The 17,991-nt window shown below is 40.6% G+C and overlaps 1 protein-coding gene and 1 long non-coding RNA gene across 2 annotated transcripts in view; one reads left to right on the forward strand and one right to left on the reverse strand.

Moving 5' to 3' along the window:
- Positions 1 to 3,524: 3,524 nt before the first annotated feature.
- Positions 3,525 to 8,097, reverse strand: LOC118918330 (uncharacterized). Its single transcript, XR_005027098.2, has 3 exons — positions 8,054 to 8,097; positions 5,781 to 5,922; positions 3,525 to 4,334 (listed from the first exon to the last, which is right to left on the reverse strand). It is a non-coding gene; the product is annotated as an uncharacterized LOC118918330 (long non-coding RNA).
- An 18-nt stretch (positions 8,098 to 8,115) lies between these two features.
- CCZ1 (CCZ1 homolog, vacuolar protein trafficking and biogenesis associated) overlaps positions 8,116 to 17,991 on the forward strand; it is a 40,304-nt gene continuing 30,428 nt past the window's right edge. Inside the window, exons 1-8 of the mRNA XM_036897032.2 lie at positions 8,116 to 8,330; positions 9,248 to 9,345; positions 9,430 to 9,523; positions 9,798 to 9,875; positions 10,249 to 10,296; positions 10,851 to 10,934; positions 12,021 to 12,196; positions 16,913 to 16,994. Of these exons, the coding sequence (XP_036752927.1) occupies positions 8,217 to 8,330; positions 9,248 to 9,345; positions 9,430 to 9,523; positions 9,798 to 9,875; positions 10,249 to 10,296; positions 10,851 to 10,934; positions 12,021 to 12,196; positions 16,913 to 16,994 (774 nt within the window). The 5' untranslated portion in view covers positions 8,116 to 8,216. The remainder of the gene's footprint in view (positions 8,331 to 9,247; positions 9,346 to 9,429; positions 9,524 to 9,797; positions 9,876 to 10,248; positions 10,297 to 10,850; positions 10,935 to 12,020; positions 12,197 to 16,912; positions 16,995 to 17,991) is intronic.

A 17,991-nucleotide genomic window follows, 5' to 3' on the forward strand; every position in this document is an offset into this window, starting at 1 on the left:
TACAAAAGGATAAATGGCCACAAATCTTCCACAGACACAGTGACAGTCGGTTATTCGTGAATTTTGTTCATTCTAGTGTTTCAAAAGTACAATTCCAATTATTTTTGCCCATTTCAATACATTACTTTTTCATCTTCCCACCCAGTTTTAGGAACTTAATTTCAGAATCCATCAACAAACAAGAAGTAGCAATCAAAAGGAGACATTTCTCCATATTTAGCACCCCAAAAGTGTCAGGTGGTATGTTTAAGTAGAGCAAGTCTTGTCTTTACTCACACCAATTTTTTATTTTATTTATTTTTATTTTGGCATCATTAATCTACAATTACATGAAGAACATTATGTTTACTAGGCTCCCCCCTTCACCAAGTCCCCCCCACATACCCCTTCACAGTCACTGTCCATCAGCGTAGTAAGATGCTGTAAAATCACTACTTGTCTTCTCTGTGTTGTAGAGCCCACCCTGTACCCCCTCCACATTATACATGCTAATTGTAATGCCCCGTTTCTTTTTCCTGCCCTTATCCCTCCCTTCCCACCCATCCTCCCCAGTCCCTTTCCCTTTGGTAACTGTTAGTCCCTTGAGTTCTGTGAGTCTGCTGCTGTTTTGTTCTTTGTCTTTGCTCTTATAGTCCACATATGAGTGAAATCATTTGGTACTTGTCTTTCTCCACCTGGCTTATTTCACTGAGCATAATACCCTCTAGCTCCATCCATGTTGTTGCAAATGGTAGGATTTGTTTTCTTCTTATGGCTGAATAATATTCCATTGTGGATATGTACCACATCTTCTTTATCAATTCATCTACTGATGGACATTTAGGTTGCTTCCATATCTTGGCTATTGTAAATAGTGCTGCAATAAACATAAGGGTGCATCTGTGTTTTTCAAACTGGGCTGCTGCATTCTTAGGGTAAATTCCTAGTTGTTGAATTCCTGGGTCCAATGGTATTTCTATTTTGAGCATTTTGAGGAACCTCCATACTGCTTTCCACAATGGTTGAACTAATTTACATTCCCACCAACAGTGTAGAAGGGTTCCCCTTTCTCCACAACCTCGCCAACATTTGTTGTTGTTTGTCTTTTGGATGGTGGCCAACCTTACTGGTGTGAGGTGATATCTCATTGTGGTTTTAATTTGCATTTCTCTGATGACAAGTGATGTGGAGCATTTTTTCATGTGTCTGTTGGCCATCTGAACTTCTTCTTTAGAGAACTGTCTATTCAGCTCCTCTGCCCATTTTTTTTTTTAGATAATTATTTTTTATTGAAGGGTAGTTGACGCACAGTATTACATTACATTAGTTTCAAGTGTACAACACAGTGATAAAACATTTATATACATAATTCTAGGTTCCAGCTATCACCCTACCAAGCTGTTACAATATCTTGACTATATTCCTTATGCTATACATTACATCCCGGTTACTTATTTATTTTACCATTGGAAGTCTGTCTTTTTTTTTTTTTTTTTTGTGAGGGCATCTCTCACATTTATTGATCAATGGTTGTTAACGACAATAAAATTCTGTATAGGGGAGTCAATGCTCAATGCACAATCATTAATCCACCCCAAGCCTAATTTTCGTCAGTCTCCAATCTTCTGAGGCATAACAAACAAGTTCTTGCATGTAGAACAAATTCTTACATAATGAATAAGTTACATAGTGAACAGTACAAGGGCAGTCATCACAGAAACTTTTGGTTTTGCTCATGCATTATGAACTATAAACAGTCAGTTCAAATATGAATACTCATTTGGTTTTTATACTTGATTTATATGTGGATACCACATTTCTCTCTTTATTATTATTATTTTTAATAAAATGCTGAAGTGGTAGGTAGATACAAGATAAAGGTAGAAAACAGAGTTTAGTGTTGTAAGAGAGCAAATGTAGATGATCAGGTGTGTGCCTGTAGACTATGTGTTAATCCAAGCTAGACAAGGGCAATAAAACATCCATGTATGCAGAAGATTTCTCTCAGAACGGGGGGGTGAGGTTCTAAGCCTCACCTCTGTTGATCCCCAATTTCTCACCTGATGGCCCCCCTGCGACTGTGCCTGTCTTAGGTTGTTCCTCCCTTGAGGAATCTTACCCGTCTCTGGCTAACCAGTCATCTTCCGGGGCCATACAGGGAAATGTAAAGTTGGTAAGTGAGAGAGAAGCCTTATTGTTTGAAATGGTTAGCTTTTTATTTCTTTGCATATTTATGCCCTGTAGCTTCTATGCCCAGCATTTGTCTTGAGGTATCTTTACCACTTGGAAGAATTATGATACTCGGTAAGTTTGATATGAGGCACGAATTCTATTTAAGGGTTGTAATTAGGAAGGAAGAAGAAAAGCTATAGAAGTAGCAGGCGGAAGAAAACATGGGAAGATTAATTATTTCTTTGACATATCTTCTTGTAGAGTAACTTCAGCATGTGTAGGTTTTAAGCTACTATTTAAATTGCACACACACATTAACATAATAGGAGTATAGTTACATAACCAAAGCATACCTGTATTTACCAGCCATCTCCAGTGAAACCAAGAAGACCAGTTAGGCACCTTAGGCATTTGTGAAAACTTATCTATGATATGGTGGATATTGTCCAACTGAACTTGAACAGTCTGAGAGAAATCAGACAAATTAAAACAACCCATTCCTGGGGAATGTTCACATCCCTTATGTTCTTTTAACAGTAAATAGTCTGTAGTTGTAAGATTTTGGAGCGCTACAATTTGCACTTCTCCTAATTCTTGGTTGAGTTCCAACAGCATAGATCCAGTCAAATTTGTTGTTTTACTGTATGCACAGGCCAGCTTAGATATCTCCTTCCTCATTCCCATGGCAAGTCCAGGAGCTGGTGGGATGTGTGCATCTACAGCTGTAGCAGTGCATGGATCTTTGTTGGGGTTTTTTGATGATCATCTTCTGGCATGAGTCTTCCAGAGAGTACTGATGTTGGAAGTTCTCTTTCATATCGTATCTTAGTTCATTTTCGGGGTAGCCCAATTAGGCTTTGATCTTCTGTATAAACGCAAACAGACCCTTTGCCTACACTTTTATATGCCCTTTATACCCTTGTGTAGAACTCATTGGAGGTTACCACACAGGAACTGCCCTTTTTTTTTGTTTTATTTTGTTTTGTTTTGTTTTTGGTATCACTAATCTACACTTACATGATGAATATTATGTTTACTAGGCTCTCCCCTATACCAGGTCTCCCCCATAAACCCCTTTACAGTCACTGTCCATCAGCATAGCAAAATGTTGTAGAATCACTACTTGCCTTCTCTGTGTTGTACAGCCCTCCCATTTCTCCTACCCCCCCATGCATGTTAATCTTAATTCCCCCCCCCTTATCCCTCCCCACCCACCCATCCTCCCCAGTCCCTTTCCCTTTGGTACCTGTTAGTCCATTCTTGAGATCTGTGATTCTGCTGCTGTTTTGTTCCTTCAGTTTTTCCTTTGTTCTTATACTCCACAGATAAGTGAAATCATTTGGTATTTCTCTTTCTCCGCTTGGCTTGTTTCACTGAGCATAATACCCTCCAGCTCCATCCATGTTGCTGCAAATGATTGGATTTGCCCTTTTCTTATTCCTCTGCCCATTTTTTAAATGGATTATTTGCTTTTTGTTTGTTGAGCTGTGTGAGCTCTTTATATATTTTGGATGTCAATCCTTTATCAGATCTGTCATTTATGAATATATTCTCCCATACTGTAGGACACCTTTTTGTTCTATTGATGGTGTCCTTTGCTGTACAGAAGCTTTTCAGCTTGATATGGTCCCACTTGTTCATTTTTGCTTTTGTTTCCCTTGCACAAGGAGATATGTTCATGAAGAAGTCACTCATGTTTATGTCCATGAGATTTTTGCCTATGTTTTTTTCTAAGAGTTTTATGGTTTCATGACTTACATTCAGATCTTTGATCCATTTTGAATTTACTTTTGTGTATGGGGTTAGACGATCCAGCTTCATTCTCTTACATGTAGCTGTCCAGTTTTGCCAGCACCGTCTGTTGAAGAGACTGTCATTTCCCCATTGTATGTCCATGGCTCCTTTATCATATATTAATTGACCATATATGTTTGGGTTAATGTCTGGAGTCTCTAATCTGTTCCACTGGTCTATGGCTCTTATTCACACCAATTTTAAATTATATTGTTTGAATTTGGGGTATGCTGAGGGGCAAATGGTAATTCTGCCCTTGAATTCAGGTAACAACAACTGTAGGCATTTGAACATGCTTGTTAATTAGTGCTTTTCCATTTCTTTGGTTATTTTTCTAAGATTAAATTTTGCAGAAGCATTAGCATTTCCAAATCTGGTGTAAATATAATCTGAAAACAAGAAATGTTTTTAGAAAGTACTTAAGTTTAGTCATTACACAAATTTTGTACAAAACAATTGGCTTCTAATGGGTCCTATTCAATATTTACTCACTGAACCAAAATGAAAAGCTACATAGGGAAGTATTAACACTAGGTATCTCCAGCTGGCAGGATTGCAGAACAATCCTGGGGCAAGACTGGGGCCTTTTTAAAAAGCAGAGCGTAGTAACTAGAGAAAATGAAAAAACAGAGATGTAGGACTTACACAATTATTGCCACTAAGCCAAAGTAACACTAAATCCTAATGTTAAAAAGCCTTTATGCCAAAGATACATCCCACACTCAAATTAATGGAAGCTCTGCACACTGTTCTGCTCCTGACATTTCTATTCATTTGTATTCTTGCATGTTACTGAGGAAGAAGTTTTAATTTTTGACTTGAGATATCCCAAATCAAAAACCAAAACTGGACAAACTCTATACATTTATAACAACCCAGAAAAGGGATTGACAAGCACATAAATAACTTTGTGGCTGCTTTCTTTACTTTTACCTAATTTGCAGATGACCACTGACCTACTTCAAAAGAGCACAATGATGTTCTCTGCAGTGGACTGATATATTCTGACTTTGAAATAAGGGCCTAGATTGCTTCATAAGTTACAGAGCTGAAAAACCCAGTATCTTGTTTTTCCTAATTGCTTATAAAAGAGGGCTGCAACAGCAGCTTTAATCTGGACTATTTTTACTTATAATTTTGGCTTATAGTTGGTAGTGTATAATCGCATGGAATGTGATCTCAAAGCCAGCCTCATGAATGTGCTTCATTATTGAGACTAACAAGAATTACTAAAAAATTTCTAAGAGTATTTGGTATTTTACTTCAGCATCTGCACATTATGAAATATTTATATGGTTTCTTAAACATCTATGTTTTTCCCAGCTCAAAAAGTGTAGCAAAATAGCAAAGATGTGAATTACTTGCCAATTTGTTCAAGTTTACAAGCTACATAGGTAAGTCTGTGTAACGACCACAGTTTAATTTTGTGCAATGAGTACTCGGGAATACAATTTCAAGCAAAAACCTATCTTATATCTCTTCTGCTACTTTTAAGGTATGGTATTACTTTGCAAACACTTAAGAAGACAGTTGAAATAGGAATCACCAGGATCGTTTCCACCTGACCTGTTAATTTATTCACTGGAAAGACTTCATTTACATGATGCGTTAACTGGTTTCAAAAAGGCAACTTTTCGGGGGAAGGGGTAGATTTTGACTTTGTTTCCCTAGGAGCTTTAGGATGAATGTATATGGATTCACACCTTAAATTATCTTTAAATTATAAGGATTTCAAACATACAGATGAAAATATGCAGCCACATAGCCAACACCTGTGCACCTGCCCTGACTATCAAATCTTGGCGTTATTTATCTGGTGCTTTGAAACATGTTACCTTGTTTAGGCTGTAGATATCCAGTTAGGGTGGGGCCACAAGAGACATTTTGCCTGAGATTTGGAGGGGCCAGTGAAGCAGCAGCCATGAAGTTGGTATGGGATGGTGTCTTGTCAATGAGTTTCAGCCCCGGGCAAGTTCACTAGGGATTCAATGAGACCAAAGAAATGACAGTGGAACATTCTTGGGATGAAAGGGTTTATACCCAACTTTATTCCCACAGTGGCAGGTCAATCACTAGACTCCTGTCCATTCAGAGCGAGTCTGCATGCAGCAAGCCAGTCCCTGCCTCTGGGCCTCTCTGTCCCCGCAGCCGTCTGAGTCTCTGTCCTCAGCGCTGCCACCACTCCAGTCTCTGTTCTCCTGCAGCCATGCAGCAGGCGTACCACTGTGTCACCCAGGACATTGGGTGGAGCTCTTTAGAGTCAATAGCAACGTATTGCCCACACGTGTGGAGTGAGCTGGCTGACTGGGGCCAGGTAAGAGTCCCAGCCATAGGAACCTTCACTTTTATCCACTTGAGTGCTAACTTTCCTCCTTGGTGTGGGGTCCTCCCTCCGTCAGCCTCCTCCTCAGCTTCAGAGGGAAGCAACGTACACATCCTCTCCACTCTGAGATCTCCAAATCCACCTAGGTGTCTCTCATCACTTCTTCCACATTGCACTGTACACACCCTAGGACTGTGTGTGTGGTAGGGGAATGCATCAGTGTCTAAGATTTCCTGCTTCCTTGACTTTTGATTAGACAGGGGCAGAGGAGGCAAAGTATACAAGGAAGTAGAAATGTGCTGGGGAGAAGGTTTGACTAATACTATAAAATGTTATCTCACCACATTTCTATAGTACTTTGTACTTTACAAAGTGCTTTCATTTGTGTCATCTGTAATTTTGTAATAACCCTGTGTCTTGCCAATGGGTTTCAGCCTGAGGCAAAGTTCACTATGGATTCAATGTGACCCACTCACTCAGAGCATGCAGCAAGCCAGTCTCTGCCTCTGGGCCCCTCTGCCCGCACAGCCGTCCTCTGGGCCTCTGTGGTTGCACAGCCATCCTCTGGGCCTCTGTCCTCAGCGCTGCCACCACTCCAGCCTCTGCTCTGCTCTCCTGCAGCCTTACAGACCATGCCACCATGTCGCGCCCAGAGCACTGGGCAGAGCTCTTTACATAGAGTCAACGTCTATGTATTGCCCACAGAGTGCAGTGAGTCAACCAGGGCCAGGTGAGAATCCTGGCTACAGGAACTCTCATTTTATCCACAACCTGTAAGGTAGGTATTGATTGACAAGGAGGTAACTGAGGTTAAAGAAATTAGGTGATTAGCCAAAGGTCATTGAATTGGTAAATGGCAAAACCAGAACTAAAATTCAGGTGTTCCAACTTAAGCCCTGGGCTCTTTCTATTACTCATCCAGAGCATTTACTTAGAGAAAGCCTTCTTTAACCATAGTTTTCAAACCATGCTCCTCAGAGTCCCAGGGTCCTGGGCAGGTGCTTTAGACTCCCCAAGGAAGATAGCATGTGGGTAGCTGCTGAAAAAGGTCAGAGAAACGTACTCTTTTTTTGAATTGAAATATAGTTGCATACAATATTGGTTTGAGATATATAACAGTGATTCATAAGTTATATACATTTATTAAATGCTATGGATAAAGTGAAGGTTCCTGTGGCCAGGATTTTCACCTGGCCCTGGTTGGCTAGCTCAGTACACATGCGTGGGCAATGCGTCGTTATTGACTCTATATATAAAGAGCCCCTCCCAGTACTCTGGGCAACACGGTGACACAGATGCAAGGCTGCAAGGGCGGTGCAGAGGCCCAGAGACAGAGATCCTTGCTGCATGCAGGCTCGCTCTGGGTGAACAGGACTTTAGTGAGTGACCTGCCACCGTGGAAATAAAGTTGGGTATAACCACCTGCGCGCCGTACTCCGGGATGGGGCCCTCAGCGAATGCCGCGCCCTCGTCTGCACACGCCGTGCCTCGCTTCCTCCCCTAGTCGGGGGGCTTCCTCCCCCGCGCCAGAGGACTCGGAATAAGGCACAAATTCCATCGGTTTGGTTTGATCCAGCGGTCACCTGAGGTCTCTCAAAGATGGGTCAAAAAACCATAAACGGCCAGAGGAACTCTGTACACGATGTACATGGGCGAATCGCACAGCTAAATGCAGTTCCGTCTTAAATGTGTTTGTTTTAACAGCACTTTGGGAGCAAACTTTCCACCTTTACCTTAGCTCTTTCATATTATTAACACCTGCCAGGGAAACAAACCGGAACTAACCTTCACAGGTACTCCGAGAGGGAAACTCTGGCTATGGATTCTTCTTCCGGGCCGGCGGCGGCCACTTCCGGGGAGGCCGTGAGCGAGGCGGAAGTGCGGTCTCCTCAGGCTGGCTGTCTCTGGGCGGGCGGAGGGAGGCTCTCTAGGTGGGGGCCGGGCCGGGATGGCGGCAGCGGCGGCCGGACCCGGGGCTGGGGTGTCCCAGGAGAAGCAGTTCCCGCCGGCGTTGCTGAGCTTCTTCATCTACAACCCGCGCTTCGGGCCGCGCGAAGGAGAGGTACGCAGAGATGGGCCTCGCGGGCGTCAGCCAGGGTCCGAGGAGGAGGACCGGGGGTCGCTGGCCGGTGTCGGGCCGAGGGAACTGCGGGGTGCGCCCGGGAGACGGCCCGGGTCCGCCGGCGCCAGCCAGCACCTCTCTGCCCTACTCGAGCGGCATTTACCGACGCTGTTGTGCGCCAGGTGTGCGCCCCGACGGTGGGGACGCCGGCGGCAGTCAACGCAGGCAGGGTCTGTTTCAGGTCCCAGGTCAGTGCCTGCCTGTGTACTGAAGGTTCATCAGGCTGATCGCTGCACACGGGTTGAGCATCCTTTTTGCATCAATCCTGGGTGATTAAAATCGAGTTTGTGTCTTTGTTACTGGCAGTCCCCGACTAGGAGCGTGGAGGAAGAGCGGTGGACTGTAGCCCCAAAATAATGAAGGCTTGGAGAACCTTGGAAAGAATTATCCGGTTTAATTAATATCTAAATTCCAGGGGTTTTTTGTTAGCTAGTTTCTTTGTGTTTTAGGTGGGGACGGTGACTTCCTCAAAGGATGTCCGGAGGTTCTGTTGACAGCAAATCAGTCTTTTAAAAGGCTGTCAGCTCAGATGCCCGTGAACCTTCAGGGTTTAATTTGCGGGGAGGTGTATATCTGTACACTTGCACACAGGCTTATTTCTTAACAATAGTTGGCTAATTACAGATTAGCACGAGGAAAGAAATCCAAAGACTGAGTTTTAAGAATAATAGCCTAGTGTCACAATTGCCTTTCAAGCCGGTGGGCGTTATTTACACAGTGAGAAGACAGTTCTTGTTTTTCTAAAAAAAGTGCTGTGTTTTGCCGTTAGCATGTGTGACATGAGAGGTTGACATTAAACAGCACAGGTGAAAAAAATGCTTCTGTTAATGTTGTGGTTTTGTTTCTCTATACTTTAGGAGGAAAATAAAATTTTGTTTTATTATCCAAATGAAGTAGAAAAGAATGAAAAAATTAGAAATGTCGGATTATGTGAAGCTATTGTGCAATTTACAAGGTAATGTCTTTGCGCTTTTGCTCAGTGAATTTTGCAACTTACACTGGAGCATTGTCCCCAACGTGTTCTTTTAACCTTTTTTAGGACCTTTAGTCCATCAAAACCTGCAAAATCTTTACATACACAGAAGAATAGACAGTTCTTCAATGAACCAGAAGAGAATTTCTGGATGGTCATGGTATTTATATGCTTTTTTTGAATTTGTGTAATGAAGTTGTGGGCGATCTTTAATGTTAGAACTGTAGGCAAGTCCTCTGGCTATTACATCAAAGTAAAATTGCGATGAAGTTGGTTGCAGTTTTAAAGTCAAATTCCTATTTGGTGTATTCTTAAGACTGTTTTAAGAAGTTATGTTTTTGGTGTTGTGGCATGTTCAAATGTTTTAATTTAGAGAAAAAATTAAAAAATACAATTGATTTGTTATGTAACTTGAGTTCATTAAAACTTTGCAGGTTGTTCGGAATCCTATAATTGAAAAGCAAAGTAAAGATGGAAAACCAGTTGTTGAGTACCAAGAGGAGGAATTGCTGGTAATGTGTCATTTTTTATTGCATATCTTCAGAGATTTATTACTGAATATCCTGAGTGACTTAAGTCAGATTTATGTCATTTTACGTAAGTTTCTCTGTACAATAGGAAGTTTTATGTCTTGTTGACAGTGCAGTCTTGTCAAACTGTGTACTCTGTCTCAATAATGCCTTCTGCTAATCATCTCTCTTTAAAGCCCTCCTAAAATTAGGCTTACTGGTTCATAATTAAATTCATATAGCTCCAATTTCAGCATACAACTGGAGTGGGCCCAAGTTCGTAAGCATTATATTGCTTTACCAAGAGTCAGTGTACCTTTGCTATGCAATAAGCATTTTTTTTACTTAAATCGAGATCTATGCTGTTTCTTTGTAGGACAAGGTTTACAGTTCAGTGCTGCAACAGTGCTACAGCATGTACAAGGTAAGCATGACCTTCTTTCTGAATTGAATCTAGCCAGTTACCCCTATTTATAGAGATTGTTTAAAAATAATTTAGATGACTGCAAGGTGGCTGTCTTTTAGGGAAGGAAATAATGGAGCCTTTGAAATGGCATTGAAGTATATACCTACACTTACTCACTGAGTATTGAGCCCTTTTCTATTCTGGGTCTCGTACTAGGAACATATTCCCATTAGTAAACAAGAGAGTCCACAATCTTGAAATCACGTACCACAGATGTTTGTATGTTTTAAGAAATCTGGCAGTATTGTTTATGTAAAGTGAAATTTAGGATGAGTTGAGGTTAAAAAAACTATACACAAAACAATCAGGTGATTTCATAAAAATTACATCAATTAACTGTTAATCTTTTGTGACTTATTTTATAATTCATGCTTTCTCATGTAAACATTTTCTATATTTAAAAGGAATGGGGGTATTAGCCAAATTCATCTAAAAGAAAAAGAACTTTTTAAACTAGGTAATTGAAGGGCAGAAGAAATTGAAATTTTTAAAAAATCCTTTTACACCATTAGCTGTTTAATGGTACATTTGTGAAAGCCATGGAAGATGGAGGTGTCAAGCTCCTAAAAGAAAGATTAGAAAAATTCTTCCATCGGGTAAGTATCTCAAATTTTATTAATAATCTCAGTAGTGTTCAAACAGAACCTTAGAAATACATGGTCAAGTTTGTTTTTAATTTACAAAAAAACCTAGAACTTGGACATGGCAGAGCTTAAGATAGTCTGGTAAAACTGGACCGGACCAGTGAAGAAGTTGGTTAGACTTGCACTCTTGAATGTTTTTCTGACCTTTTGTGTAGGATCAGAGCATCCATTTGTGCCCAGCTCCTTAAAGCATCTTGGGGACATCTTTTGGCTTCATCCTGGTTCTATTTGCATGTGGCAAGCTGAGCTTACTCAAAAGTGAACTATATGGTGGATTAGTAAATTAACAAAATTTAAACTCTTTACCTGAGTTGCACATTCTTATGGATTGATTCTGTTCACTGGGCAGATTCTATATTGACACAAGGTAAAAGTTTTTGGCTGTAACAGACTTTATCCCATTAGTGGTTAGTAGTGTGATTTCTTCCCTGCAAGGGTAAATGAGTGACCCTAAATAGTTGCCATTCTCTGTCATTCTAAACTGAATTTTCATATCTCACTCTAGCTCTGAGAAAATTGAGTTTATCTTAGGATATTCTCATTTTATTTTCTCCCTAAAACCTTTGATGTCTATTGTTAAATTGGTTTTGTGAATTTTTTTCTTGTTTCTTCACTTCAATAACCATGCTATCTCCTGATTCCTGTTCTTGTCTTCATTACTCTCCTGCCCATCAGCTTTCTGTTGGTGGTTACAACTGACCACATGTCCTCTCAACATGATTTTACTATAAGATGGCACTGTCTGTCCATGGTGCCATTGTGTGGATCCCTAATGAGGTTAATCTGATTTGAGGAGCACTGATATAAAGAATCAAACACTTTAAAGAGAAAACTCAATTCTGAATAAAACACTAACTAGTTATGTTTGAAATTGATGCTGATTTCAAATCCAGTTGTCTGTGGCTTACCTACTTAATGGTCTTGTCAGTATGCTGTTTGTTAGTATGTAATTGTACCATAAATTACAACTAATTATTTTCAGTTGTCAGAGTACTAATTGATGTACTATTAAGTTTTGTGCCTTATTTCTTTCTACAGTATTTGCAAACGTTGCATTTGCAGTCTTGTGATCTGCTTGACATTTTTGGTGGAATCAGCTTCTTCCCATTGGATAAAATGACTTATTTGAAAATCCAGTCGTTTATTAATAGAATGGAGGAAAGCCTGAGTATAGTCAAATACACTGCCTTTCTCTATAACGATCAACTCATCTGGTATGTACACCGTAAGGCTCGGCATGTAAAAGAAGAAAGTCTCTTAGGATAAGAAAAACAGCAGTGACTAGATTGATAGCAGGCTGTCAAACTGGAACTAATAGCAAGTGGGCAAGGTAGGAGGCATCTTTATAAATATTGTCAAAATAAAGCAGTGATTATTTAAACTAAAACTAGGGAGATTTTGGTTAAAATGACCAAGCAGGGAAATTTAAAACTGGTTCCATGAAAGGAGGAGAAAAATGTTCCTATCAGGTTAGATTTAGGGATCCTATCTTTAATTTGGTATTTTTCCAAAAACATCTTCAAAGATGTGATAAAGTAAATGTGGAAAGCATAATTTTCATACTCTTTTTCTTGAAGAAGCTAAACTTTTTTAATATCCAAAAAGTGAAAAGTGCTATAAAACCAGGAAATTGTCCACTGTCATCAAACTACATCTGCTCCTGTGGTAGGAACAAAAATACAATTTCTTTGATGAAAGTGTTGAAACTCAAGAAGAAAGGATACACTATTAATGCTATCAACTATTTAAGACAAAGCTCTGGAAAGCCGCATGAATGTACATAAGACTGCATAGAGGATGTGGCCCTCAAGGGTGGGGTGTGGATCCAGGCCGTTTGTTTTTGGCTGAAAGGATGTTCCATGACTTTCTTGTCCAGAATTTTGGGACTGTTCTTTGAAAGAACTTTCTTTTTGGTGAATTGATTTCCTTTTCAGGGGTGTAAATGCTTTTATGACTAAATAAAGCTGCTTTTTGAGTTAGTCAAAGTTGACCATATCTTTTATCTCGGCTAGATTATGTTACTGTCATTTCCCAAGTATAAAAGTCTGTCTTACAGACTAAACTGACCCTAATGTGTAGGATTCTCTATTGAATGATCACCACCCCATGCTTGGTAGGGCTTACTTCTGAAAGAAGTTCTCAAATTCAGTAACTTGGTGTTGCACTATGAGGGCGTGGACTCCCGACCGCAGCCATGTGAGGCTTGCAGCATTGGACCTGCTGTTCCACTCATGGCAGGTGTGGAGGGATTTGAGCAAAAGAGTGAGAGTCTGTTTATACTGAAGTAAAAACAGGGCACAGTTGTATATAAAACAAGAAAACCCAGTCTTGACAAACTAGTAGCATCCTTGGCACACAAATGAGTCAGTTGAGATTTAAGCTGAAGAAAAGTTTTTGCTTTTTTTTTTTTTTTAAAGAATTCATATTGAAGAACTGTATTTGAGAGACTGAAAACTTTTGTACTTGTGTGCACCGACTGGCTCTTTCCTGTCTGGTGTGGGCCGCTGACGCAGTCCCTGAATCATTTGTACCTTTCAGTGCAGGATTTTGATTGCCTTATACAATACAAGCCCTGATATGGGTGTGAACTCTGGCAGTGAGGAAGGGTACAAGCCTAGGGCAAGAGGGTGCCCCTCAAATCAGCTGCTCATGCTGGGAGTCCCTGGAGCCAGCATGAGCAGCAGAGGTGGCTTCACAGGACTCCAACATGTGGTGTCATCTTGGCGTCTTTGTCTTTGTGGATGACATCTCCTGGAGTTGAGCAGTGCTTAGTTCTGGTGGCTGCACAGAGCTGCTATGTGGTCCCACCCAAACATGCTGATGGAGGAACGGTTGGTTCCAGGCAGTTGTGACAAGAAGGAGCTTCAAGAAAAATAGCACATTTTGAGAGGCCATTGCTAGTTAGAAAGCTGGTATATTTAAATACTAAGGAAGTATTTTATACTTCATGAACAGAATATGTATCTTATGGTTTATCACATTGTTTCAAAATGATCTGATTGAGGGTAGAAACATCTCTGTCCCAACACATGGCCAGGACGTGGCACATTGTATGTGCTCAGTAAGTGTTGATGGTGAGCTCAAAGCAAATGACTAGTAGAAAATACCCTACAGTTCTCTTTGAACTGTGTTGTATTTAATAGATGGATTTGCATCTTCCAGTGGCCATGATAGGGTTAGACATGACTCTCTTGGTGAAAGGATGTTCCGTGACTTTCTTGTCCAGAATTTTGCACCTATTCTTTGAAAGAACTTTCTTTTTAGTGAATTGATTTCCTTTTCAGGGGTGTAAATGCTTTTATGACTAAATACCTTAGCTGCTTCTTGATCTAGTCAAAGTTGACCATCTCTTTTATCTCGGCTAGATTATGTTACTGTCATGTCCCAAATATAAAAGTCTGTCTTACAGACTAAACTGATCCTAATGTGTAGAATTCTCCATTGAATGATCACCACCCCATTCTTATTAGGGCTTACTACTGAAAGAAGTTCTCAAATTCAGTAACTTGGTGTTGCAGCAGAAGCAGAGCTGGAGTGCTAACGAGGGCGTGGACTCCCGACCGCAGCCATGTGAGGCTTGCAGCATTGGACCTGCTGTTCCACTCATGGCAGGTGTGGAGGGATTTGAGCAAAAGAGTGAGAGTCTGTTTATACTGAAGTAAAAACAGGGCACAGTTGTATATAAAACAAGAAAACCCAGTCTTGACAAACTAGTAGCATCCTTGGCACACAAATGAGTCAGTTGAGATTTAGGCTGAAGAAAAGTTTTTGCTTTGTATTTTTTTAAGAAAAGTAATCTTCATATTAAAGAACTGTATTTGAGAGACTGAGAACTTTTGTACTTGTGTGCACCGACTGGCTCTTTCCTGTCTGGTGTGGGCCGCTGACAGAGTTCTGAATCATTTGTACTTGTCAGTGCAGGATTTTGTTTGCTTTATGTTTTTATTTGTTTATGTAGATATTTGTGCTGAGAAAGGACATTCTGTTTGATTTTTTAAGGAACTTTCTTTTGAGGTCATTGAAGATTGCCATGCAGTTATAAGAACTTTTCCCCAGTGGTAAAAACATCTTGCATAACAATGAAACAGTATTACTTCATTTATTTCTGTAGGGGAGCAGGGACAGGGATGGGCGACGATAGATACTGGTTATGGTCAGAGCCAGTGGACTCTACAACCTGGGCAGGCCTCTACACAGGTGAAGTGGGAGTCGCCTGTTTGGTGTTTTGTGCTCTGGACAGCTGGTGGCCATGAAATTTTTTTCTTTTTAAGTTTTCTATCCAGAAGGTCAACACCAAAGTATTTAATGCCTAGCATTAAATCTCAGTTGAGATAATAGAAACAAAGCCCTACACAGTGCATGTAGTAAGCAGTTCAAAAAGTTGTCTTCATTTCTTTTGACAAGTTGTTTTCTACTTAGTGTCTGTCCTCTGGCCTAGAACACCATCATCCACGAAGAATATAATGTAAGCCACATACATAATTTTTATTTTCTAGTAGCTACATTAAAATAAGAAACTGATGAAATTAATATTTATATATAATATATATTAAATATATATAATTAGCCCACTATATCTGAACTGTTATTTCAACATGTAAACAAAGCTATGCTTTTTGTGCTGTATCTTAAGAATCCAGTGTGTATTTTACACTCATTTTGACAAGCCGCAATTCTAGTGCTCAGCAACCAGCTGTGCCCACTGCCACTTTTGGTAGAAGCACAGCTCTAGAAGAAACTGCCCAGCACCTAATTCTCTCTGTAATATCTTACCATTAACAGCCCCTCCCATGCTCCTTCTTTTTTATGTCTTAAAAGGTAAATAATATCCAGAACCTTTGTGTTTTTCTCTTTTTTCTCCCTTTATCTCATTTATTTCTGCAAAAGAAAAATGTGGGTGACCTTGCATGTGGTTGACTTGGGAAATCCATCTGCCTAGTTGGCTGGGTGATTCTTTCAGCCTCTTGGGGTTGTCATAGGACAAGCAGTGAGGTTCTACTTGGCAGGAAACAAGCCTGCCTGAGGGGGTAGGGCTCCCCTATAATTTTAGTGATGGACAAGACATGGAAATTGAACTGTGAAAGAAGAGAGGTGGTATAAAAAGACAAAAAGGTCAGGTAAAATTGGAAGAGTCTAAGGCAGCGAGCAGCATTTATTTGCCAAGACAAGCCAGACTTCTTCCAACATCAGGCTACACTGGGAAAAGATGAGGTCCTCAGGAATATAGGTAGATGCTTACTTTGTGTAAAGATAGGGTTCCTCACAGGATTTTTTCAATTGGCCTGTGTAGGAAAAAAAAAAAAAGACTCATCATCTGTTTATATCTCTGCCTAAAGAACCAATTTCAAATACAGTCCAATGCCTGCTAATTTCTCAGCACTTTTTCCCACATGCTCCTTGTTCTTGCCTCATTCCAGATTAGACAGTTTGCCTGAAAGTTTGTTTATTTCTCCTCCTCCTCCTTTGTGCCTACACTGAAATCCAGAGGATTAAAACCCACATACATTTCTGAGGCATAACAGGATCGGGTTCGCCATCTGCAACCCAGCAGCATTTCCTGGGACTCTGGGTGAAAAGGTGGCATTACCGTGCAGCCCGGACATCAAAGAGATCTGCCCACAGTGGAGTATTGTGCTTCCTAGTGCTTCCTGGAGAATCTCCCATGGACTTCAGCCAGATAATCTGATCTGTTGTGACGTTTTATTTAAAGTGGCACATAAAACAACAAAACGACACAGGAGCCTTTAGCAGGTCAGGATAAAGTTCCAGTGCCGGGACTCAAGATTAATCCATTCCCTTTTTGAACTTCCCAGTCCAGATAAGGGCTTCTTAATAAAATGGAAGAGCAAAAACGATGGGCTTTATCATAGAGCAATGGAAAGACAAGACCAATTCGAAACTTTTAACACAGTGCCTTTCTGATATTTCAGGAGTGGATTAGAACAGGAGGACATGAGAATGTTATACAAATACCTAACCACGTCTCTATTCCCGAGGCACATGGAACCTGAGGTATGTTTGGATGCTGAATGCCCTCTCTCTGCCCCTCTGTATGTATGTGCCACACACATCAATATGCAGATACACAGGTTTGGGGTACATTTCTGGTCTGTATTTTACATTTCTAATGTGATACCTAGTTGTGTATCTTTTAGCATAGAAAACCATGTATGTCAACTGTTTTTGTAGGTTCAGCTTGTATGTTCAAATGTAATAGCAAAGGTCTGTTTTTAAGAGGAGGTATTCATTGAGTAGAAGAAAAACTGGGATTTCAGGTAGGGTTCTGGGAACTCTGAAAATGCCAGGGATCTTTGATAAAACTGTAGTTAATTCTGTAGCCTTTTCATCACACAAGATGGCTTTCCTGTGTGTGACATGCTGTTGTCACAATGGAGCCCTCTGTTAGTACTTTGTTATTATGCCCAAAGGCAGGTCTGTTAAAGAGGAAGCCACTGGGCACAACACAGGAGGGTGAATACGGATGTGTGGGGTGTTCTCAGTTCAAACCGCATATGCTTTTCAGTCTTTCCTTGACAAATGGGACCTAATTTTGAGTAGATGTTATATTGCCTGCTTGGCTTTTCTACCCTGGTAATTTTCAGGTTTTCCCTAGAGAACCAGAAATAACACTGCAGCATGCTCCCTTAAGGTCCTTGTGTAGCTTTCATTAGGTTGGAAGCAGAAAGCATTCATAGCCCATAAAAATCATCCTTCTGGCTCAGGTGCATGCATGTGCTCACTTGCTCACGTTCCCTCCCTCTCTCTATTTTTTAAATCTATAACTTGAAAGACTAGGAAAAATCTCCTTGATAAGAAATTGAAAGAAAGTTTTTGAGAAGGACCAAATCTGTGCTTTGCTCCTTCCCAGGAAGTTTGTATACAGAAGCCAGTATTGCTGAAGTCCATACCTTGTGCCAGATGCTGTGCTGAGTGCCCGGCATCATCTCAAGATGTCCGGACGCAGCCCTCAGAGTTAGGCACCTCATCTCTGTCCCGCAGAAGGGTTATC

Source organism: Manis pentadactyla, chromosome 10 (genome assembly GCF_030020395.1).
Source record: "Manis pentadactyla isolate mManPen7 chromosome 10, mManPen7.hap1, whole genome shotgun sequence".
Taxonomy (NCBI): Eukaryota; Metazoa; Chordata; class Mammalia; order Pholidota; family Manidae; genus Manis; species Manis pentadactyla.